This window comes from Mustela erminea, chromosome 3 (assembly GCF_009829155.1).
Source record: "Mustela erminea isolate mMusErm1 chromosome 3, mMusErm1.Pri, whole genome shotgun sequence".
Lineage (NCBI taxonomy): Eukaryota > Metazoa > Chordata > Mammalia > Carnivora > Mustelidae > Mustela > Mustela erminea.
The window spans coordinates 99,291,685-99,309,684 of record NC_045616.1 but is presented as its reverse complement, the minus strand read 5'-3'; the positions used below and the strand labels follow the sequence as shown (position 1 = coordinate 99,309,684).

General features: G+C 58.3%; 1 protein-coding gene across 6 annotated transcripts; it reads right to left on the bottom strand.

Moving 5' to 3' along the window:
• Positions 1 to 1,442: 1,442 nt before the first annotated feature.
• On the bottom strand, positions 1,443 to 17,386 carry PDLIM7 (PDZ and LIM domain 7). 6 transcript variants are annotated; one of them, XM_032336871.1, is made up of 13 exons: positions 17,278 to 17,386; positions 16,214 to 16,320; positions 12,455 to 12,606; positions 12,344 to 12,374; positions 11,736 to 11,854; positions 10,960 to 11,096; positions 10,762 to 10,798; positions 9,726 to 9,796; positions 9,334 to 9,580; positions 8,198 to 8,378; positions 2,186 to 2,306; positions 1,972 to 2,087; positions 1,443 to 1,800 (listed from the first exon to the last, which is right to left on the bottom strand). In XM_032336871.1, the coding sequence occupies exons 2-13, from the start codon at positions 16,307 to 16,309 to the stop codon at positions 1,714 to 1,716; spliced, it is 1,395 nt and encodes a 464-aa protein (XP_032192762.1). In that variant the 5' UTR covers positions 16,310 to 16,320; positions 17,278 to 17,386; the 3' UTR covers positions 1,443 to 1,713. The 6 variants fall into 6 exon arrangements, with proteins under 6 accessions (XP_032192762.1, XP_032192763.1, XP_032192764.1 ...); XM_032336872.1 differs by having other exon boundaries at positions 9,726 to 9,787; XM_032336873.1 differs by lacking the exon at positions 11,736 to 11,854 and adding an exon at positions 11,343 to 11,359.
• Between the last annotated feature and the right edge of the window lie 614 nt (positions 17,387 to 18,000).

Here is an 18,000-nt window from a genome sequence, read left to right as displayed (position 1 = left end):
CATTTCTTTGTGGAAGTGAAAGATACTGTGTTTAATATGCTAAGGATGTCTCAGTTGAAAGGAAACCACATCTTACCTGCTTGACTCCTGCTGTGTGACCTGCCTGGGCCCTGCTCCTCAGCTCTGGACATCAGTTACGAGCATCTGTGACCTCCCTGGCCCTGTCCCCAACTCATTCCTGAGTTGAATATGAGGTGAATAGGGACTGGAATCTTCATCTGCTCTCTGATCACATAAATGTCCCACAGGCACCCCATGCAGTCATTCAGCATTCACTGGGCCTCCACTGTGTGCCAGCACTGTTCTAGGCTCTGGCGAGGTGTGATGAAAATAACACATGAAGCCCCATCTCCGAGGGTCCTCAAGAGAACGCAACAGAGAGGCCATCTCTTCTTCTGAGAAGGATGGGTCCAGGGACCTGCTGAGAATGCCAGCAACTTCAGACACGCTCAAATGTCCTCGTGCCACGTTGTCCTGGCTCTAGTCTGGGCCTCTCCTCAGTCTCTCTCCAGTCCAGGCTTGAGATGGGAGGGAGAGATGACAGTTCTTCTAGGGTGGGGGAGGGCATCAGTTGGAAGCAAGAAGCCCCAGAGAAAGATGGGGCCACTGCCAGAACCTCCAAGTTTCAAGACAGCAGGTGGAAGGGAGTTTCCAAGGGGCACTCGCTGAAGGGTGCCCAGCTTCAGGCCTCTTGTCCAGTCTGCTCATGGTTCAGGAGCCATGAAATCCTCAATCAGGTCTCCTCAATGGAGAAGTCCTCAAATCGGAGCTCTTTTCAGCTCCACAATGAGAGTAGAGCCCTCCCAGGGCAGCTGGAAGGATGGCTGAGCTAGTGTAATGCCTGGTGTACTCCAGACGCAAGGCAGAGTTGCCTTCCTGCCTCTCCACACCCCTCATCCCTCAGGCCCCCACTCTAGGCTCCCTGGGACTCCCTGGGTCCCATCTCTGCCAAGTCACTTTCTGCTCCTCTCTTTCCACGGCCCCTCCTCCTAGTCCCCCCTCCTTCTGTCCACCTTGCTCACAGATCTCGGAGCTCTTTCACGGGTTGCTTCACTATTTCATACTCTTCTGTGCTCTGACCCCCCTTGCGATGCAGTCCTAGCTCCTTGGCCAGGCACCTGTGGCCTCCTAGGCCCCGGGGGGCTGGGCTCTCCAATCCCACCCTCTGCTGTGGCATTCGGCCGACACCTCTGGGCCTTCGCTCTGGTTGTTTTCCACCTCCCATCTCTGCAGACGTACCTCCAACTCCTTTTCTCTGTCCCTCAAGCCAGTCCCAATCTGGCACCTCCACATTCCCCCTTGACCTTCTCCTGCTGACCATGAGCTGTCCTCATAACAAGGATGACCAGGATGGCCAGCCCTGGGAAAACCATCTTATCTCCACCCTTCTGCAGGCCTCCAATCCCACCCTTCCTAGTGCACAGGCAGGAGCACACGCCGGACACGGCTGGATATAGGTTTATTGTGGCACTGGGTGTGAACAGGGGCTGGTGTGGCCAGCACCAGTGTGTGATGGTGGTGGAGGGAGTGGGGGGAAATGGAGGGAGTGCGGGGAAATGATGAGGGGAGAGGGCAGGGCCCAGGGAACCCCAGGCTCAGGCCAGGAGTTGGGGGGGGGTGAGCTCTGCCAGCCCTATCCAGAAGTCTGGGTCGAGCCTCGGGAAGGAGCTCCCTCTGGCTGGGCTGGAAGAGGCGGCCCTGGGTAGGAGTGGCTCACACGTGGGAGAAGGCGTGGCTCTTGCAGAGGGGCTTGTCCTTCTTGGAGTAGAAAGTCTTCCCTTCCAGGTTGATCTGGCATATCTGAGGACAGCCAGGGTCAAGCCACATGGGGCTGGGGGAGGCAGGAGGGTCCCCTTCCCAGCCTCTCATGAATTCCAGAGGCAGGGAGTGGAAGGGAGGCTGGTGAACAACACCGGGCTGGGTTGGGTGGGTGGGTGGGGCAGATCTGAGTCCAAGGCAGGGGGCACTCACCGCACACACGAAGCAAGTATCATGCCAGCTGAAGCCCAGCGCCTCCAGGAAACGGTCCCCTGCATCGATCTTGAAGTCACAGCCCCGGCACTTCGTGCCAAACATCTTCTCATAGTCTGAAGATGAAGGCAGAGAGGAAGGGGGCCCTGGGTTTTCAACTGCCCCCACCAACCCCTTACCCACGGCCACCGCCCCCCCCGCTGGGGCCCCCTACCTCGCTCGCAGTAAGGGGCACCTTCCTCCATATAGAAGGCCCTGTTCCGAATGGGCGTCTTGCAGGCTGCACAGGTGAAGCACTGCACGTGCCAGGTCATCTTCAGGGCGTGCATGATCTCCTAGGAGGACGCTACAGTCACCAGGCAGCTTGGCCCCTCCTCTCCAGAGCTGGGGACACAGGAAGGCTGGCCATGGGCCCTCTTCCTTCCCATGGTAAACGTCACATCTGCACACCCATCACATCTGCACACCCACCCTCCCCACTCTACCTCCAGCCCTGTAGTCTCCCCAAGGTCGGCCACTGTGCCTTGCCTCTGCACCCCAAACCCACCTCTCCATACAGCTGTCCCCAGCTCAGCTGGCAGCAACTCCCTCCTTCATCTGCTCAGCTGAGATGCCCCTTTTTTTCATACACCCCATCAAAGCTGCCAAGAACCCCTGTTAGGTCCTCTGTCAAGGTGCATCCAGATCCCTACCACTTCTCATTGCCTTCCTGATGTGGAATGTGAGCCTCGGGCATCCTGGCCCCGGTGGGGGCCGGAAACGCCCCTCTGAGCTCCTCCTGCCGCCCCTGCAGGCTGAGGTCAAGCTGAGCGAGGCCACATTGCCCTCTGCTGGAATCCCAGCCTACGCTGCATCCTCTGCTCTCCCCACATTGCCTCTGGCCCTTCGCTGGTGCTCCAGTCTTGGGGCTTCACACGGGCTGTCCCCTCCACCTGACTGTCTACCCCACGTATGTCCCAGGTCTCACCCCTTACTGCCTTCCAGTTTCTGCTCGTGTCCCCTTCTCCAGAGGCCTGTTCTGACAACACCAGTTAGTACTTCCCATAGGCTCGTCCAAAGCTACGTTCCCAAGATCTTTAATTCTGTTCTCTACGTCCCTCGGCAGGTTTTACTAACACAGGACCCCATGATGTACTTATTGCTTAGCATTTCCTCTCCTCCCTTCTTCCTGATCAAACGTAAGGTCCAGGAGGGAATGAGGTGTGATACTTCTAGAAGCTGATACGCAGCAACAGTGCCCATCCCTGTGGGTGCTCAAAACCTGCTTAATGGCCTGGGGAGGAAGCCGAGGCTTGGGGAGGATCTGTGATCTCTCTGGGCCCAGGCTGTCAATCTTGGGGGTCCAACCAGACCTTGCTTCTTAGCTGGGCAACTTGGCCCATAGCATTACTTTCTCTTGACACTTGGTTCCTTCCCTTGTGAATAGGGAACCTAATCCCAGCCTTGCAGGTTGTAAGGATGGCCCCATGTTTGAAGCTGGGGCTCCCACTCCCCATGCCTGCTGGGGCCTGGAAGTGTACCCCACAGGGCAAGATGTTCCTGGGGACCACCTGTTTCTGCCTGTAGGGACAGTGCTGAGCAGTTCGTGCAGAAATGCCTGGAAGGCTTAGGTTGAAATCAGGGTGTTAAAGTGAAATCTGATTTTATGATACTGCCCGTTAATTTAAAATGCAGGTGTAGACCAAGCAAGACACATGGGCAACACCTGGCTCTCCGATGGCCTGTCGATGCCCTCCGCCTCTCTGTCACAGCTCACATACACCTCGCAACCACCCTGGCCAGGAAGTGACTGCCACCATGTTGGTGAGGCCCAGGGAGAGTGACCCACGCCAGGTCACAGAGTCACTAGATCATAGGAATGGGTTTCATGGCCAAGTCCAGCTATCTCCAAAGCAGGCTTTTCCACTGCCTGGTGCTGCCTCTTTTCAAGAAGCAGACAAAGGCTGTGGGGGAAGGAACTCGGCTGCAAGCTGGGAGGATGGTGGGCTTGGGCAAGAGCGGGGGTAGTCCAGAGCTGGGACCAGTGTGTAGCAGGAAGACAGCTTTCTGCTGGTATTCAGAAGGACCTGGAAGCCAATTATCAGTATTTATTTTAATGCCCTAGTTTCCTCAATCTGTCTGCCTTTCCCCTCTCCACTGCCCTGAGCCAGGCCCCAGCAGCCTGTTCCCCTCTCCAGCTCAGTCTCCCCTTGCCCAGAGGAAGCTTGCTGTGGCAGAGCTGACCTCATCAGCCCCAGTGCCAAACTCCTAACACGGCCCCGCTCACCTCTTCCGTCTCATCTCACACCCTTCCCAGGTGTTACCTTGTGACACAAGCTATTCCTTCTGCTTGGGGTGTTCTCTCCTGATCCTTCTCCAAGCCAGTTCCTACTCATTTTTAAAGTTCGGCTCAGAGGCCACTTCTATCCAGTCCTTCAAACATTTACTGGTCACCTCCTGAATCTAAAGCACGATATAAAGCAGACCAGCCGTGGTCCCAGCCCACAGAGTTCACACCTAGGGAAAAGATGGGACAAAGGACTGGGGAGTAGTAAGCAAACTGTGGGGCCTTTGGTCTGGTGGAAAGGGTGGGTATCAGGGAAGGTATTCCTGAGGAAATGAAAGGAGTCCCCGATGAGAAGGAACAAGGTAAAGAGGGTGCTAAAATAGTAATCCTGGTAGAAAGCACAGGCTACGTAAGGGCCCTGTGGTAACAGAAACAGCACATGGGCAAAATGAAATGGGCCACATGGCTGGAGCGCTGGAGAGGGGCAAGTGGTGAGAGGGGACTCTTAAGAGCACAGGGTTTCCGGCGGCCCCCAAACCAGGGTAGGTCTCCTCTAATGTGTCCCTCATGGTGTGCCGCTTCCCACCAGCTCCCCGGAAACAATCTGCCCTCTGTTTCTCTCTCTGTGCTCCACACTGATCTCCCCAGGCAGCCACAGTTCTGAGCTCTGGGCACATATAGGAATGGAGCCCCTGTCAGGTTGGGGAGGTAAGCCTTCCCCGCTCCCCCCCCGCCAGGGTGAGGTAGGGGCTTCCTAGAGTTTGTCAGACCCTGAGTCCCTATAAGAGAGAAGCTAAGGGCCCCTGGGCCTGTGGAACTTGAGCCTGGGTAAGAGTTCCTGGGGACAGAAGAGGGTTTGCCACCCAAGGCTTACTCCAGGATCTGGGAGCCAGCCAGGCCCTATTTGTCTTGGCTCCTCCTCTGTGTCCTGGATGATAACCCTGTCCACTCAGGACAGGGGTACAGCAGGATAAGAGTACAGGGTAATGCAGACAAAGCAGTCACTGAAGAATGGGGCCTTGATCTGTAGATGCCCAGCTCAAGAAAGGTCCTGGGATCCAGCCCATTCTCTTAGAACAGTCCAGTGGGGCATGGCCCAGCCTGGTGCGAAAAGGACCGTGATCTGGGGCAAAACTCCCTCATCTAGAAGATGGGAATCACCACAGTTATTTCCTACGGTAGGACCGTGAAGTGGAAGCCCCACACACTGTAAGTGCCCCACAACACAAACTGTCACTATGACAAAGACTGTGGTCATATCCATTCCCCCCTTTCGGTCTACTGATGGAATCTCTGTTTTTGTTGCTGGCCACAAGGCTGCCCCAAACAGACGGTCTCTCCCAACCTCCCTTGTAGCTCAGCATGGTCATGTGACCAAAGTCTGGCTGACAGGATGCTAAAATGGGGGTTGGGCAGCAGCATCTTCTCAAGATGGCTGCCACGGGCCCCCCATCCCTTCTTCCCCTTCCCGCTTCCCGCTGGCTTTCTGAAATGTGGCAATTTTGGCCAAGGCTCGAGAGTCTTCTCAGACTACCAGTGTTAAGTAAGTGCAGAGAATGGCCAAGAAACAAGACACAGAGGCCTAGATCTGCCCATTAGTCCCAGACTGCCCACCCCTGGACTTTCTTAGGTGGAAAAGAAGCTGCCACTATTTGGAGTCTTCTACTGCTTGTGGTCAAGGTAATCCTTGCTAATGTGAACATCACCACAGAGCTCTCTGGCCACATTTGGCAGCCCTGCCTCGGTATCCAGAAATAAGGAGAAGCAGGAAATGTGAGGAAGAGCACAAGCTGAGAGTTGAGAGCGCCTGGGGCTCTTCCAGCTTAGCCCTCGTGCTCTGCAGCCTGAGGCAGCTTCTGCTGCTCTCTGGGCTTCAGTTTCCATACAGGTGCGACAGGAACCCCATTAGCTTTTCACCCTGCCTGGTTCTGCCCCCTTTTCCTCTGGCGGTGCCCTTGACCCCTGACACCCTCTGAGTCCTACCCACCTAGTAGGAACTCCTGGGGGCAGGGCCCAAACCTGTTACTTCATGGGGCATTCTCGAGCATGGAACACACTATTTGGCACACTGTCCACATTAAATAAAGAGAATGAACAAGTGAAGGTAGATGGCCCATCATACTGTGCCCGTGACACACCAAGCCAGGCTCCAAGCCTGGCTCCTGTTGGGAGCGGGACTGCCCTGCAGAAAACATGGCCAGGCTCTGTTGTGTGTTTAGACTCAGTGGGAAGAATGGGATTTTTGAATCACAGATTTGTGGCTGGGTTTTTGGCTTCGGCACTCCATAGTCCTACACCCTCCAGGCACAGTAAATTATCCTTCAGAATTTCTGTCTCCTCGTGCACTGGAGGTGGCAGAACTGTGGGTCAGCTTCCTCAAAGCCTGTCACGACCCCCTTCCTTTTTGCCTTCTTCCCATGGAAGATGAAGGCTCAGATACTGGGTTTGCCAACCTCCCCTGCAGCCCAGGTGCTCACAGGATAACAATTCCAAACACTGAGATAAAGATGCAAGTTCCTGGTTTTTCTTCCAGAATCAAAAGCAAAAACCTTGTTAAAATCGTGCCATTTGGCCTTGCCCTCTCCTTCCCACCTGCAACAAGAACACAAGGCCTGGGGCTTGAGCAGTTCTTGGGGAACTGTGATATGAGAGGCTTGGGGACAAGGGTCTACATGCTACTGATTTCGGAGCCAAAGGCAGGAAAAGTCTAAAGGCATCCTGAGCTGCAGTTTCAGCCCTGGAATTCTTGTGAGTGAAGTAAATAGCCCCTTCTGCTGAAATCTCTGTGGCGAGGTTTTATTACTGTCGCTGAACACAACCCCATTGACTAGTTACTGGGATCCGCGCAGACCTCCCTCTGCAGGTCAGGCCATCTTGTTTTACTTCGGGGAAACAATCCTCCCTCAGTCTGTCTGTGGTGCGGGTGGGACCACCCGACCTCTGCTCCACTGGGTAGCACCCACGCCCGGCTAATCCAAGTCCTGAGGCTCGGGCCAGAGATGTGCCTGTGACACAAGTTAGTCCCACTAGCATCAGCACCAGGACCGCTGATGCATCAGCTGGCAGGGGCACGCCTATCCTCCCTGCAGCGTGAAACTGGGGTCACGCTGGAGCCACTGTGGCGCCACCTTTGCCACTTTCTAAGGACAAGTAGGCAGGGAAGGAAGCCAACACAGATGACAGAGGCAAGTGTGGGAAAAGTCCTGATGATCCCAGGTCCTGCCTTCAGCTGGGCCTGAAGCTAGTGCCCCTTGGGCTTTCTGAGTGTTTGAGCCCATATACAGAACCTTCTGCTTTTCAGAAGTCAACGTTATACTTCACTTTTATGACAGACTTGCTAACCAAAAAAACACCCAAAAAAGAATTTTACTTTCACAAAGAAAGGTATAAAGTGAAAGAGTGTTCAGCGCTTGTTTCGTAGTGAGCCATCCCAGAGGCAGCACACAGCCCTCACCTGAGCAAGGGACCCTGCCCGGCTCCTGCCCCGGGAGCCATACTCCGCATCCGGGCACCAGGCCACATCCTGGCACCAGGTACCCACGGCTCTGAGCTGTGTCTGCAAGCATCTGTGCTTTATCTTGATTTACTTTGTGCATCTGTTAGCAAGATGTGTCCGAAGGTATCAGGAAAGCCTACACGAGGTTATTTTTTAGGCCTGGGAATGCTCAAATTTTCTTCCACATAAATTAACAGTACTTGCTTCTTCACTATGCCATTTCAGCTTGTGGAAGTTTTCACGGGAACGCTCTACTTTCAGAGAGCTGGGGAAACCCGTGCCACTCTCGCTTGCTTGAGCCCCTCAGAGTAGGACTTCGGTCATTGGGAAAGATCTTGGCTAACACAAAGTGAGGCTAGGAGAGCATCCTGTTTATTAAGATGCTAAGGACCCAAAGGAGTCCCGAGAGGTGAGCCCCCAGGCCCAAGCGCCCTCCCCTCCGCCCACCCACCAGCCCCACTCACGCCTGTGATCTTCTTCTTGCACTTGGCACAGCTGGGCGCATAGCGCACATCATAGCAGGGTGGGCAGAAGATGGCCCCCTTCTCCTCAAAGAAACCGCCCTCTTCCAGGACCTTCCCACACTGGCTGCACACAAATTCCTCGGGGTGGTATGCGTGGCCCAACGCAACCAGGTAGCGGCCCCTGAGAGGGAGGCGAGGCCAGTGAGAGGGGGTGTATGCCTAGTCTGCAGAGGGTTAGTGAATACCTACTCTGAAGCCTGGAAGGGAAATTCATTCTCCCCATCTTCCAGATAAAGGAGAAACAGGTTTGGGAGGTGACCCAAGTGATGACACAGTGATGAAGCCACCCTACTCTGATGACAAGACACGGTGCCCGATGGTGTTGGGATGAAGAGGAGGTTACACTGTGTGGGGGCTGCTGACCCGGGGCCCAGTGAGATAAACCAGAGGAACTGGTGCCCTGGGGGCAGGAGGCCCAGAGTGCCCAGCGGCTCTGAAGACCAGTGGGTACCTGAGCCGACCTTGGTGCCCACTCTGGCCCACTTGCCTGATCCATCTGGCCTGGGGAGGGGCCTGTAGGCCCACATCAATGTCTGAAGAAGGGGGCTCTTCGCAGAGCTGAGAGCTGACAGGAGTGAAGAGCAGTGCAGAACAAGGGCTGAGCACTAGCAAGATTCTAGGGAGCTAGCATGCCAACTCTGGGCCCCAGGGAACAGGACAGGGAGGGAGGGGCCTCGGGTCTGTCTGCTCTGAGAGCAGAGGTTTTGGCAGGGATCAAGTGAGCAGGAGGGAGAGCAGAAGGGCTGAGAGGGACAGGCCCTTCCCTGCCCGGAGAGTGGTCTTTCTAGGGGTGAAGCCCGAGTGTGCTGTGGGCACATCCTCCATTTCAGCAGGGCAAATGCTGACAGAGGCTGACATGGGGTGGGATGGGTTGGGGGAAGGGATGCAGGATGCAGAACCTGAGGACCTAGGCCAGGTCCCTGCCCCCACCACAACTGGGAACTGCATCCTTATCCTCCTACAGTGATGGCTGAGATGAGTGGGGAGACAGGCGGAGACGCAGAGGTCGGAAACATACCAGGGCCAGGCTTTAGGACGGGAAAGGCCAGAGTAGGAAAAGGAACAGGGCCACCCACCGGATGACCTTGTGGCATTGGTGGCACACAGGAGTCTTGCCATTGTTGCCACTACCGGCTCCTGGGCCCCCTCCAGCGGCTGCCTGCACGATGGATGTGCGGTTCTGCAGAGGCGTGGGTGTGGCTGGCTGGCTGTGCCGGGTCAGCACCGTGCTTGTCTTGTCCGGGGCGTAGCGCTCGGCAAAGGCGGGGTCCACAGCCCAGGGTGGGCGGCTAGTGGGACTGGGGGTGGTAGGGCCTGCCGGGGCTAAGGAAAGTGGCTCCAGGGAGGTGCCCAGGGACCCCAAAGGTCAGGGGCTTGAGCCTGGGGCAGCCTGGAGGGCCCCCACCCCCATCCGCATTCCCCTGGAGGCTACCCACCCTTCTCCAGGCCCAAGCCCACTCTCTCTCACCAAGCCAGGGTTCCTGGGGTGTAGCTGAGGCTGGGGCTGGGGCTTCTGTCCTGGACACCTGGCTGCAAGATCTGCCATTCAAGGCCTTGTATGGTTGAGGCTCCTGGGGTGGCCCCACCCCCCCAACCTTGGTCCTGCTGGCCCCACGGGAGAGACGCCTGGGATCATGGGAGCTGCTGGGCTAGATTCCGGGTCCCACAGGGGTAGGTAAGGGCAGGGCAGCTCCTCCTAGCCAGGTTCCAGCTGGCAGGTCTGTCATACAGGGCTGGGAGGTGGAGCAGGGCGCTCTCCCTGCTGAGGTGGTTCTTGGGGCTTCCTCAGCCCCCAGATAGAGCTCTGACGGCAGGGCCTCCTCTGCCAGGTACCGCCCCCCACTGAGACCCAGACTGGCACGGCCCACACTGGGTCTGAACCATCTAACACCCCCACACCCAGAACACAAACCAAGCCCACGAAGATAGAAGGCAGAGGCAGAGGAAGCAGGGCTGAGAATGTTTATTTCCATGCTCCAGCCAGCACAGACCTGGCAGAGAATAATACCACAGGGCAAAGAGGTAAGGCGGTGTCAGACAGAGCCAGGCCCCCGGCTAGGCCAGCAGGAGGCTCAGTCCAGGGGCAGGAAAGGAGGGAGTGAGGTAGGCGGAAGCTGCAGCAACCAAGAAGGGGGTGCCCTGGGTAGAAGGAACAGAGAGAGAGAGAGAGGCAGAGAGGGCAGTCGGCCGGTGAGGGCCGAGCTACGACTGCACGTTGAGCACGTGGGCAGAGCGCTGGTGGTGCCAGTCCCGGAGGCGGGTGTAGCGTGGGCTCTGCAGCTCCAGGACATACTTTTCCCTGGGGGGGCAGAGAGAAAAGGAGGAGGAAGTAGGAGGAAGGAGAGATGGAAGGGAGGCAGGGAGGGAGGATGGAAGGGAGGAAGGCAGGAAAGAAGGAAGGAAAACAGAGAGCCCTGGCTGGGGACCCTCAGGAGCAGACACAGGGTGGTGGCTGGAATGGGCGAGGCAGGAGGTGAGAGAGGGGCTACTGTGCATCCTTTTACCTTGATTTCTTCAGGTGCTCCTCATCCGGGTCTTGCACTGAGAGGGCAGAGGCAGGCATTCACCAAGAGAAGATAGAGGGCCACCCCAGCCCTGAGCCCCAGCAGAAGGTCACAGGGCACCAGAGCAAGCTCCAGCGGAGCCCGGGCCCAGGCTGGGGGCCAGCAGGAGAGTCCGCCCTGCCCTGGGCTGCCACTTACTGAACTCGGTGCCCGTGAGGTGGGCAAGGATGCGGAAGGAACGGGACTGGCCTGTCCCGGGCCGAGGCCGCCAGTCCTCTGTGTCCTCCATCAGCCGCTGCTTGCTGGCATCTGGGACCAGCGACCGGAGCGGCTGTCTGTGGGGAGGGTGTGGCTCAGAACCTCACGCAGGGAGTGGGCCATGGGGGCAGCCCCTCCCGGGATTGGTGCATGTGGCTTATGGTGCTGGGAGAGTGGGGGAGCGCAAGGCCAGGGCCCTGCTTGGTGTGGGGGGGGTAGGGTAGCTAAGTGACAGGAAAGGAGGGCGGCTGGGGTGGGGAGGGGCCACCGCCCAGAATGCCAAAAGGAAGGAAAAAAGGAACAGGCAGAGGGGGCTCACTGACTTGTCAGGGGTCTGCACCTGTGAAGGAAATAGACAGATGGACAGATAAAGGGACAAAGGGACAGACACAAGGAAGAAGAAAAATGGCAAGGGGTCAGAGTAGCCAGGGGCAAGGCTGCACTGAGTGTCTGGGGCTCAGTCGCCCTACACCACACCCCAACCCAGGGCCACCAGCTGGGGGGCGATGCCTGGCTCCCAGCGCCCAGGAGGGTGCAAGAGCCACACCCTCGGAGGGGCCCAGTGCCTACAGCCCCGCCCCGGCCGCCAGGGGTCGCTGCCGCACGGTTCCAGCCAGGCTGGGGCGCAACGCAAACTGAGCAGCAGCAGGGGCGTGGGGCCTTAGACAGAAGGCGTGGGCGGGGGCGAGGGCAGTGGGTGGGCAGGTCCGACGTACCCATTCTGTTGCAGGGCGCTGTCAGCGGGCAGGGGCGCCCCGAAGGGCCGGGCCGTCTTGTTGAGGGAGGCGCTGGGTGCAAAGGTGTACCGCGGGGGGTCCGCGGCAGGGGCCAGGGCCTGGGCAGAGACAGAGCTGGGCAGGGCAGGCAGGGGCGGCGATGCTGGACCGGAGGGGGATGCCCCCCTGGAGTGGAGAGGACAGCGGTTCTCCAGCCCCACACTGACACATCCGGCCAGGAGCATGGGGGCCGGGGCGGAGGTTGGGGGCGGGGGGGACGACTCAGTTTTCAAGGGGCCCATGTGGGAGGATGATCTCAGCCCACCTGGGCCAAAGGGCAGATGAGTGCGGCTTGTAGCACAGGCCAGCGAGGAAGGCAGCAGACAGACAGGCAGACATGCGTGGTGCCCAGACCGTGCGGCAGCTCCTGGCCCAACTCCCAGTTTCCCAGACTCTCCCAGCTCTGGCCCCCACCCTCTATTTCCAGCCAGGAATGGGGTTATCAAGGGTATCAAGGCTCCTTGCTGTGGGAGAGGGCTAGTCAGCTCAGCAGTCCAATCCCACCCCTCCCATCACACAGATGTCACCCTAAGACGTCCTAGGCCTACCTTCTGCGGTTTGCTCTGAGGTGGCTGGGCCCTGGAGGAGAAGGGGAAGGGGTAATAGCAGGCCAGGCCTGAGGGTGCCCTCACCCGCCAGGTAGACCAGGGCCCTTGTACCTGCTGAGACCCAGGCTGAGGCGATCCCCACAGGCACGAATCCTGTTCTGGGCTTCAATGTGCGTGAGGCTCCCCGCATTCTCCCCATCGATGCTCAGCACCCAGTCACCCACAGCCACACCGGCCTGTGCAGCTTTGCCTCCAGGAGTGAGCTGTGGGGAGATGGAAGGTCACGGCAGCCCAAGGCCTTTGCAGACCAAACTGAGGCCAACATTAGTCAACCCTGTTTAAGCTGTCCCTCTTCTAGAACCCAGAGGCCTCTTCATTCAATGCATTGCTCAGCAGCTGCTGAATACTGGAACCTGGGAGGGTGGGGTTCACATGAACTTCATAAACACCACAATCACCTCATTTGTTCACCTCCATGACCCCCTTTCCCCATGGTGCAGAACTGCTGTGATAGTCACCAAGCAGCCAGCGGTAGGTGAAGCCCCCAACTTCCTAGCTCCAACCACAGTCTTTGAGGTCCCTGTTGGCCTCCTGCCCAAGCTGTCTCACCCAGCCCGTGGCTTGTGTATAACGCCACTTCCTCCAGGACACTAGATGTCCTCTCACTGACCTCCTACACTCCCAGCACCCTGTCCTGGGGCCATCTGCAGGGATCTGCCAGGACCCTCCGAGAGCCAGGAATAGGCCCAGGTACCCCATGAAGTGACTGAAGGGGGCCTAATGTGTCAGCTAGGGCTGTAAATGAGTGTTACCCTGAAGCCTTCGAATGCCACATCACCCTCTCCCCCAGTCATTCGGGCTCTGCCTTGGGAATCCCTGGTTCCTATGAAAAATGAAGGGTAGTAGGGGGCTGGCAGTAATGGTCACCACCAGCATGAACTGAGACAGTCATGAAGGAAGCAGAACTTGGCCCTGAGGTTAGGAGGGGCCATCAGGCCTTGGAAAGCCCCAGTGGGGTACTTCTCAGAGCCCTGGTAGAGGTAACCCTGACAAACCCCACTGGGCGCTTCTAGCCCTCTAGCTCCTCAGAAAGGATGATGCAGCTGTTCGTGGGTCCAGCCCACAGAGCTGCCTGGGCATCTGGCAAGGGACCTAGCACTAAATACACTTCTACAGGCCAACTGGAAGGCCAATTCACATTTCATAGGAGGGAGGGTAGGACTGAGAGGTACTGGCTGCCCGTGGCCCGGGAGGCTTCTCAGGTGGGCTGATGCACAGACTGAGTTCAGGCAGGGAGAGGGGAGGTAGGAGGTTCTAGAGACATTTCCAGAAGGCAGAGAGACCAGATGCAGCACAGCGGCAAGAAGGGAGAGCTGGGTCTATTTCATGCTTGGGAAGTTAGAAGGGAAAGACAGCTGGGTGCCTCCTTCATCTGCTAAATGGTAAGAAGAGCAACTGACATTTATGGAGCACCTAATACTGTCACATGCTAATACTGACACTTCCAACAACCTGTGGAGTAGAGTCTGAGATTATATGCCTTTCACACACGGGGAAAAAAGGGAGTTTATGTAACTTGCCTCAAGCCACTCCATTAGTAAGAGGCAAAGCCAGGGCTGACCCTGACCCTAAGGCTTCACTACAATACACTACCTCTGCTGACTGTTGGGACCCAACTCAGAGGTCAGCCTACCTAGAACAATTCCCTAAACCCCTGGTCGGGTCTGGGGCCTAGATCTTCTTTCTCGCTTTTAGTTCAATCCAACAGCCCGTTATAACAAGCATAGAGAAGTGACACCCTCGAAAGGAAGTGACTTACTCAAGGTCATGATGAGTCACTAGAAGGGAAACCTGGTCCAGCCACTCCCTACCCACACAAGCTGGCTCCTGGGATGTGTGGGCTAAGCCTGAGGTAGAGGTCTTAGGGGTGAGCAGGAGCAGCTGGCTCCCAGGGAGGGGTGAGGATCTGGGGACTACTTCCTTTCCTGAGTGAGGAGGACAGGAAGCACAAAAGGGATAGAGGAGTGGTCAGAGAAGTGGAGAGGGAAGCAGGAGAAAACCCTGCTGGGTGTGAGGTGGGGGGCTGGAGAGACAAGAAGGCCCGAGTCAAGGAGGGGGAAAGCCAGAGAGCTGGACACTGCAAAGGGTGGGGGTGAGTCAGCCTGAGGGCTCTAATGAGCAGCCCAACCCCCAAGTCTCAGACATTACCTCATCTCCCAGGCCTGGGCCCACAGCCAGCCCTAGCCCCTCCCTCCTCCCTGGGGTCAGGGGAGAGGGAAGGGCTGGCCCAACTCAGAAAAGACCACCCCACCCGCCCACCCACCAGGGCCTAGGTCCAACTCCAGCTTTGGGCTCAGCTTGTGGCCCCACCCACAGCTAGGGCCGCTGACAAGGGAGCTCAGACCCAGAGTGCCCCCAACAGGCCACATCCTAAAGTCCATCCCTCAGGCTATTATGTTGCCCATCCCCTCCAATGAAGAAACTGAGTCTGAGTCCAGCCAAGGCCTACAGCTCCCCAGCTACATGGGCTAGCACTTTCCCAGAGAGGGGGATACAGAACACGTTTTTAGGGCTAGCAAAGCTTGACAATTATGTAGGGTTGGGTTTGTGTAGTCAGGAGACCTAAGCTACCCATCTGGCAGGGCAGTTTCCAGGGGAATCCCACAGAAAGGTTCCTGGAAAGAACAGTGACCACCCGCCTGCCCTGGCCACCAAGCCCAATTCCCACAGACAGACTTGGCCTTGGGGGCCCTCTCAAGCTGGGCAGTGCCTGGACAACCTTCTGGCCCCCTCCAGGCTGTGCTTGCCTTGGGCTTCCTGCCAACAGCTGCCTGCCCAGTGGGCGCCTGGGTGGGCCTCTCTGGACAGGCGGATGTGGGGGCAGGAAGTCCCCGCCCCCTTCTGACCCCCAGGCCACAGACACCAGTCCAAGGGCTGGCCTCATTCTCTCTGGGCACCCTCTTTGTGTCCCACAACTGACCCTACTACAGTTGGAGCCATGTCCTCGTGGTCACCAGCTGAGGGGCCCACTAACGGTGTTTAGGGGTTTAGGCCCCAGCCAGCTTTTTTCAGTTCTGTGGACTCTAGTCACCAGCTGGCCTTCCCAGCGTGGGGTTGCATTCTTGGGCTTATAAGGCAATCCCCCTGCCACAGGGAGGAGCCAGCCCCAGCTCCACCCCTTCCAGGGCAGGGGCTCAGGAGCTGAAGTTGGAACCCTAGATCCCATACCCCTGATTTGGGTCAGGGGCCACTGCATCTCGCATAGGACCAATGGATGAAGATGGACAAATCTCACAGAGGCTGGGAAGTGCCCCCCCCCCCCCCCCCCCCCCCCCCCGCCAAAAAAAACTGCAGACTATCCCAGTGCCCGAATTCCAAGCCCGGCTTTGCCAAGGAATCACTGTAAAGGCCCCTCTACCTCTCTGAGCCCTGAGTTCCCACATCTGGGAAAAAAGGATGACAACTGCTATACCCTGGGTGGCAATGGCGCTGAAGTGAGATCCTGCAGTCAAGAGTGCCCTGGCTGGGGTTTAGCTCCAAGCATTGCTCCTTCAAGCAGCTTAGATACTTCCCAGAGACCTCAGGCTTCCCTCCTGCAGAATGGGCATCTCCCTGGGGCCTCAGAGGTGGCCCCAGGAGCTTTGTTGAATGGCATCAAGTACTGAGCAGTGCCGGGGAACCTTGGGTGCTCCTCTCCCAGTATCCACCTAGTTGGGAGCCTTTGTGGCAGGTGTCTGCCACATCTCTGGAGCCAGATACCTCCTGCTCTACTGGACCTGGCTCACTCCTGCTCAGACTCCTTCCATCACCCATCAGAGACCTGAGCACCCAAAGACACCTGGGGGAGCTTCTCCCCCAACGTTGGCTCACCCTGGAGATGGAGAGGGGCACATTGAAGTCCTTGCCCCCCTGGAGCCGAAAGCCCCAAGGTGCAGGCCCCTCCAGCACCACCTTGAAGGACTCCATGGTGCCTGCTCCTGGGAGGAAAGAAAAGGTGAGTGGACACCATGATGGGGGAGCAGGCAGGCCCAGCTCTGGACACCAGCCGTGGACTGGTGCCAGGCAGGCACGAGCAGCGGAGCAGCCATTGACACAGCCAGGGCCCCTGTAGGCGGGCACCTTGTCAGGTGTGGCTGGGTTTCTGGCTGGCAGACCTCATTCTGGGAAGGCAGGGGCAACTCCCCTCCCCCAGTGACTGAGATGATGAGGGGTTCCCCTTCTTCAGCCTTGAGGTTCTTATCATGCACAAATGGGCCACAGGGCTAATTTGACACGGGCTCCCCCCAAGCCAGCCTTAAGCCTCGGACAGACTGCGGGTGAGTCAGGGGCCGGGCGCTCCTCTCCCCCGCCCCCAGGTCCCGACAGGCAGGCCGCGCTGAAGCCTGCTCGGACTATATAAGGCGTGTAAGCTGACACTGCGAAGCCAGCGGAGGGAGCACACAGGGGCTCGGGACGCGAGGGGGAGGGGTGGAAAGGGAGGCGGCTGGAGCGGGTCCTAGCCATTCCCGGACGGGTCGAGGCTGATGACGACCCCCGGGCGCTGGGAGAGACCGGGCGGGGCCGTGGCCCCTGAGGAAATCGGTGAGGGCTAGGACCCCAAAGCGTGGCCAGATAGGGGACTCATCCTGGAGCCCAGCTGGGGTGGCGCCTCCTACACAGGCCTAGTAGCATCCGGACGTGACTCAGTTTCCCCCGTCCGCCGCCCGGGCCCCATGCATTGGCCGAGTCCCGGGCGCAGGAAGCAGCGCAGGCGCCAATCTGCTCTGCCGCAGCCGGCTTCGCCGCAGGAAGGCGGGGGCGGGGGCGGAGGCACGGGCCCAAGTTCGCTAAAGGAAGCGCAGCGCTGGCCCCGACCCCATTGCCCTCCGTGGTCCCCAGCAGGCTCTTGCCCTCAGCCTGGCCCAGCCCGAGACGCCCCGCGCGGTCGCCAGTACCTGCTCCGCCCCGCCGAGGCGCTGCTCGGTGGCTGGCCCCAAAGTGCCTCGTTGGGATCCACCACCCGTGTTCTGACCCCGCCCCCGCCGCCGCCGCCCGCTTTGAGCCCGCGGGAGGGGGCGGAACCATAGGCCACGCCCCGTTAAAGTCGCGGCCGCTCTACGACAGGGAAGCCACACCCAATCCTTCTGCCCCGCCCAATCACGAAGTCCCGTTTTGCTTTGAGCTGGGAGGTCTGGCCTGCCGGGGACCCCCTTGGCGGGGCGGAGCCTGGGCGGGGTCTGGACGGGATCTGGGCGGGGACTGGGCTTCAGGTCAACTCGTCTGGGAGCCTGCGAGAAGCTCGCCCAGCCCCTTGCGCCTCCTTCTGGCCGAGCAGAAAGAAAGCGGCCTTCGAAACCAAGCGGACCTGGACATCCTGAATCTGTTTCCTCCTCGGAAAAAATGGGGTTAATAATACTAACCTTGCAGGTCCATCGTGAGGATATGCATTGTTTGGCATAGGGTGCAAGTCATCGGCGTCTCCAGAATTTCTAGGTCGGAGGGACTTGCGGGTATGCAACACCTCGAGGTGGAGTTAGTTGGGGTGGGGACAGGGGATCTTGAAGTTAGGTTTGTAAAACTCTACAGACGGCAGAAAATAATGGCAAGAGAGGACAGAGTTGGAAGGGGACCCTGGCTGGAATCTGAGCCTGACCCCAGGCAGTCAACATCCCTTTGCT

Bases quoted from the DNA above. Each gene is read 5' to 3' on its own strand.
- PDLIM7 (XM_032336871.1), bottom strand. From the start codon at position 16,309: ATGGAGTCCTTCAAGGTGGTGCTGGAGGGGCCTGCACCTTGGGGCTTT. The intron at 12,607-16,213 runs GTGAGCCAACGT...ATCTCCCCACAG, and splicing joins TGCCCCTCTCCATCTCCAGG to CTCACTCCTGGAGGCAAAGC. The intron at 9,581-9,725 runs GTGAGAGAGAGT...CACTTTCCTTAG, and splicing joins ACCCCAGGAACCCTGGCTTG to CCCCGGCAGGCCCTACCACC.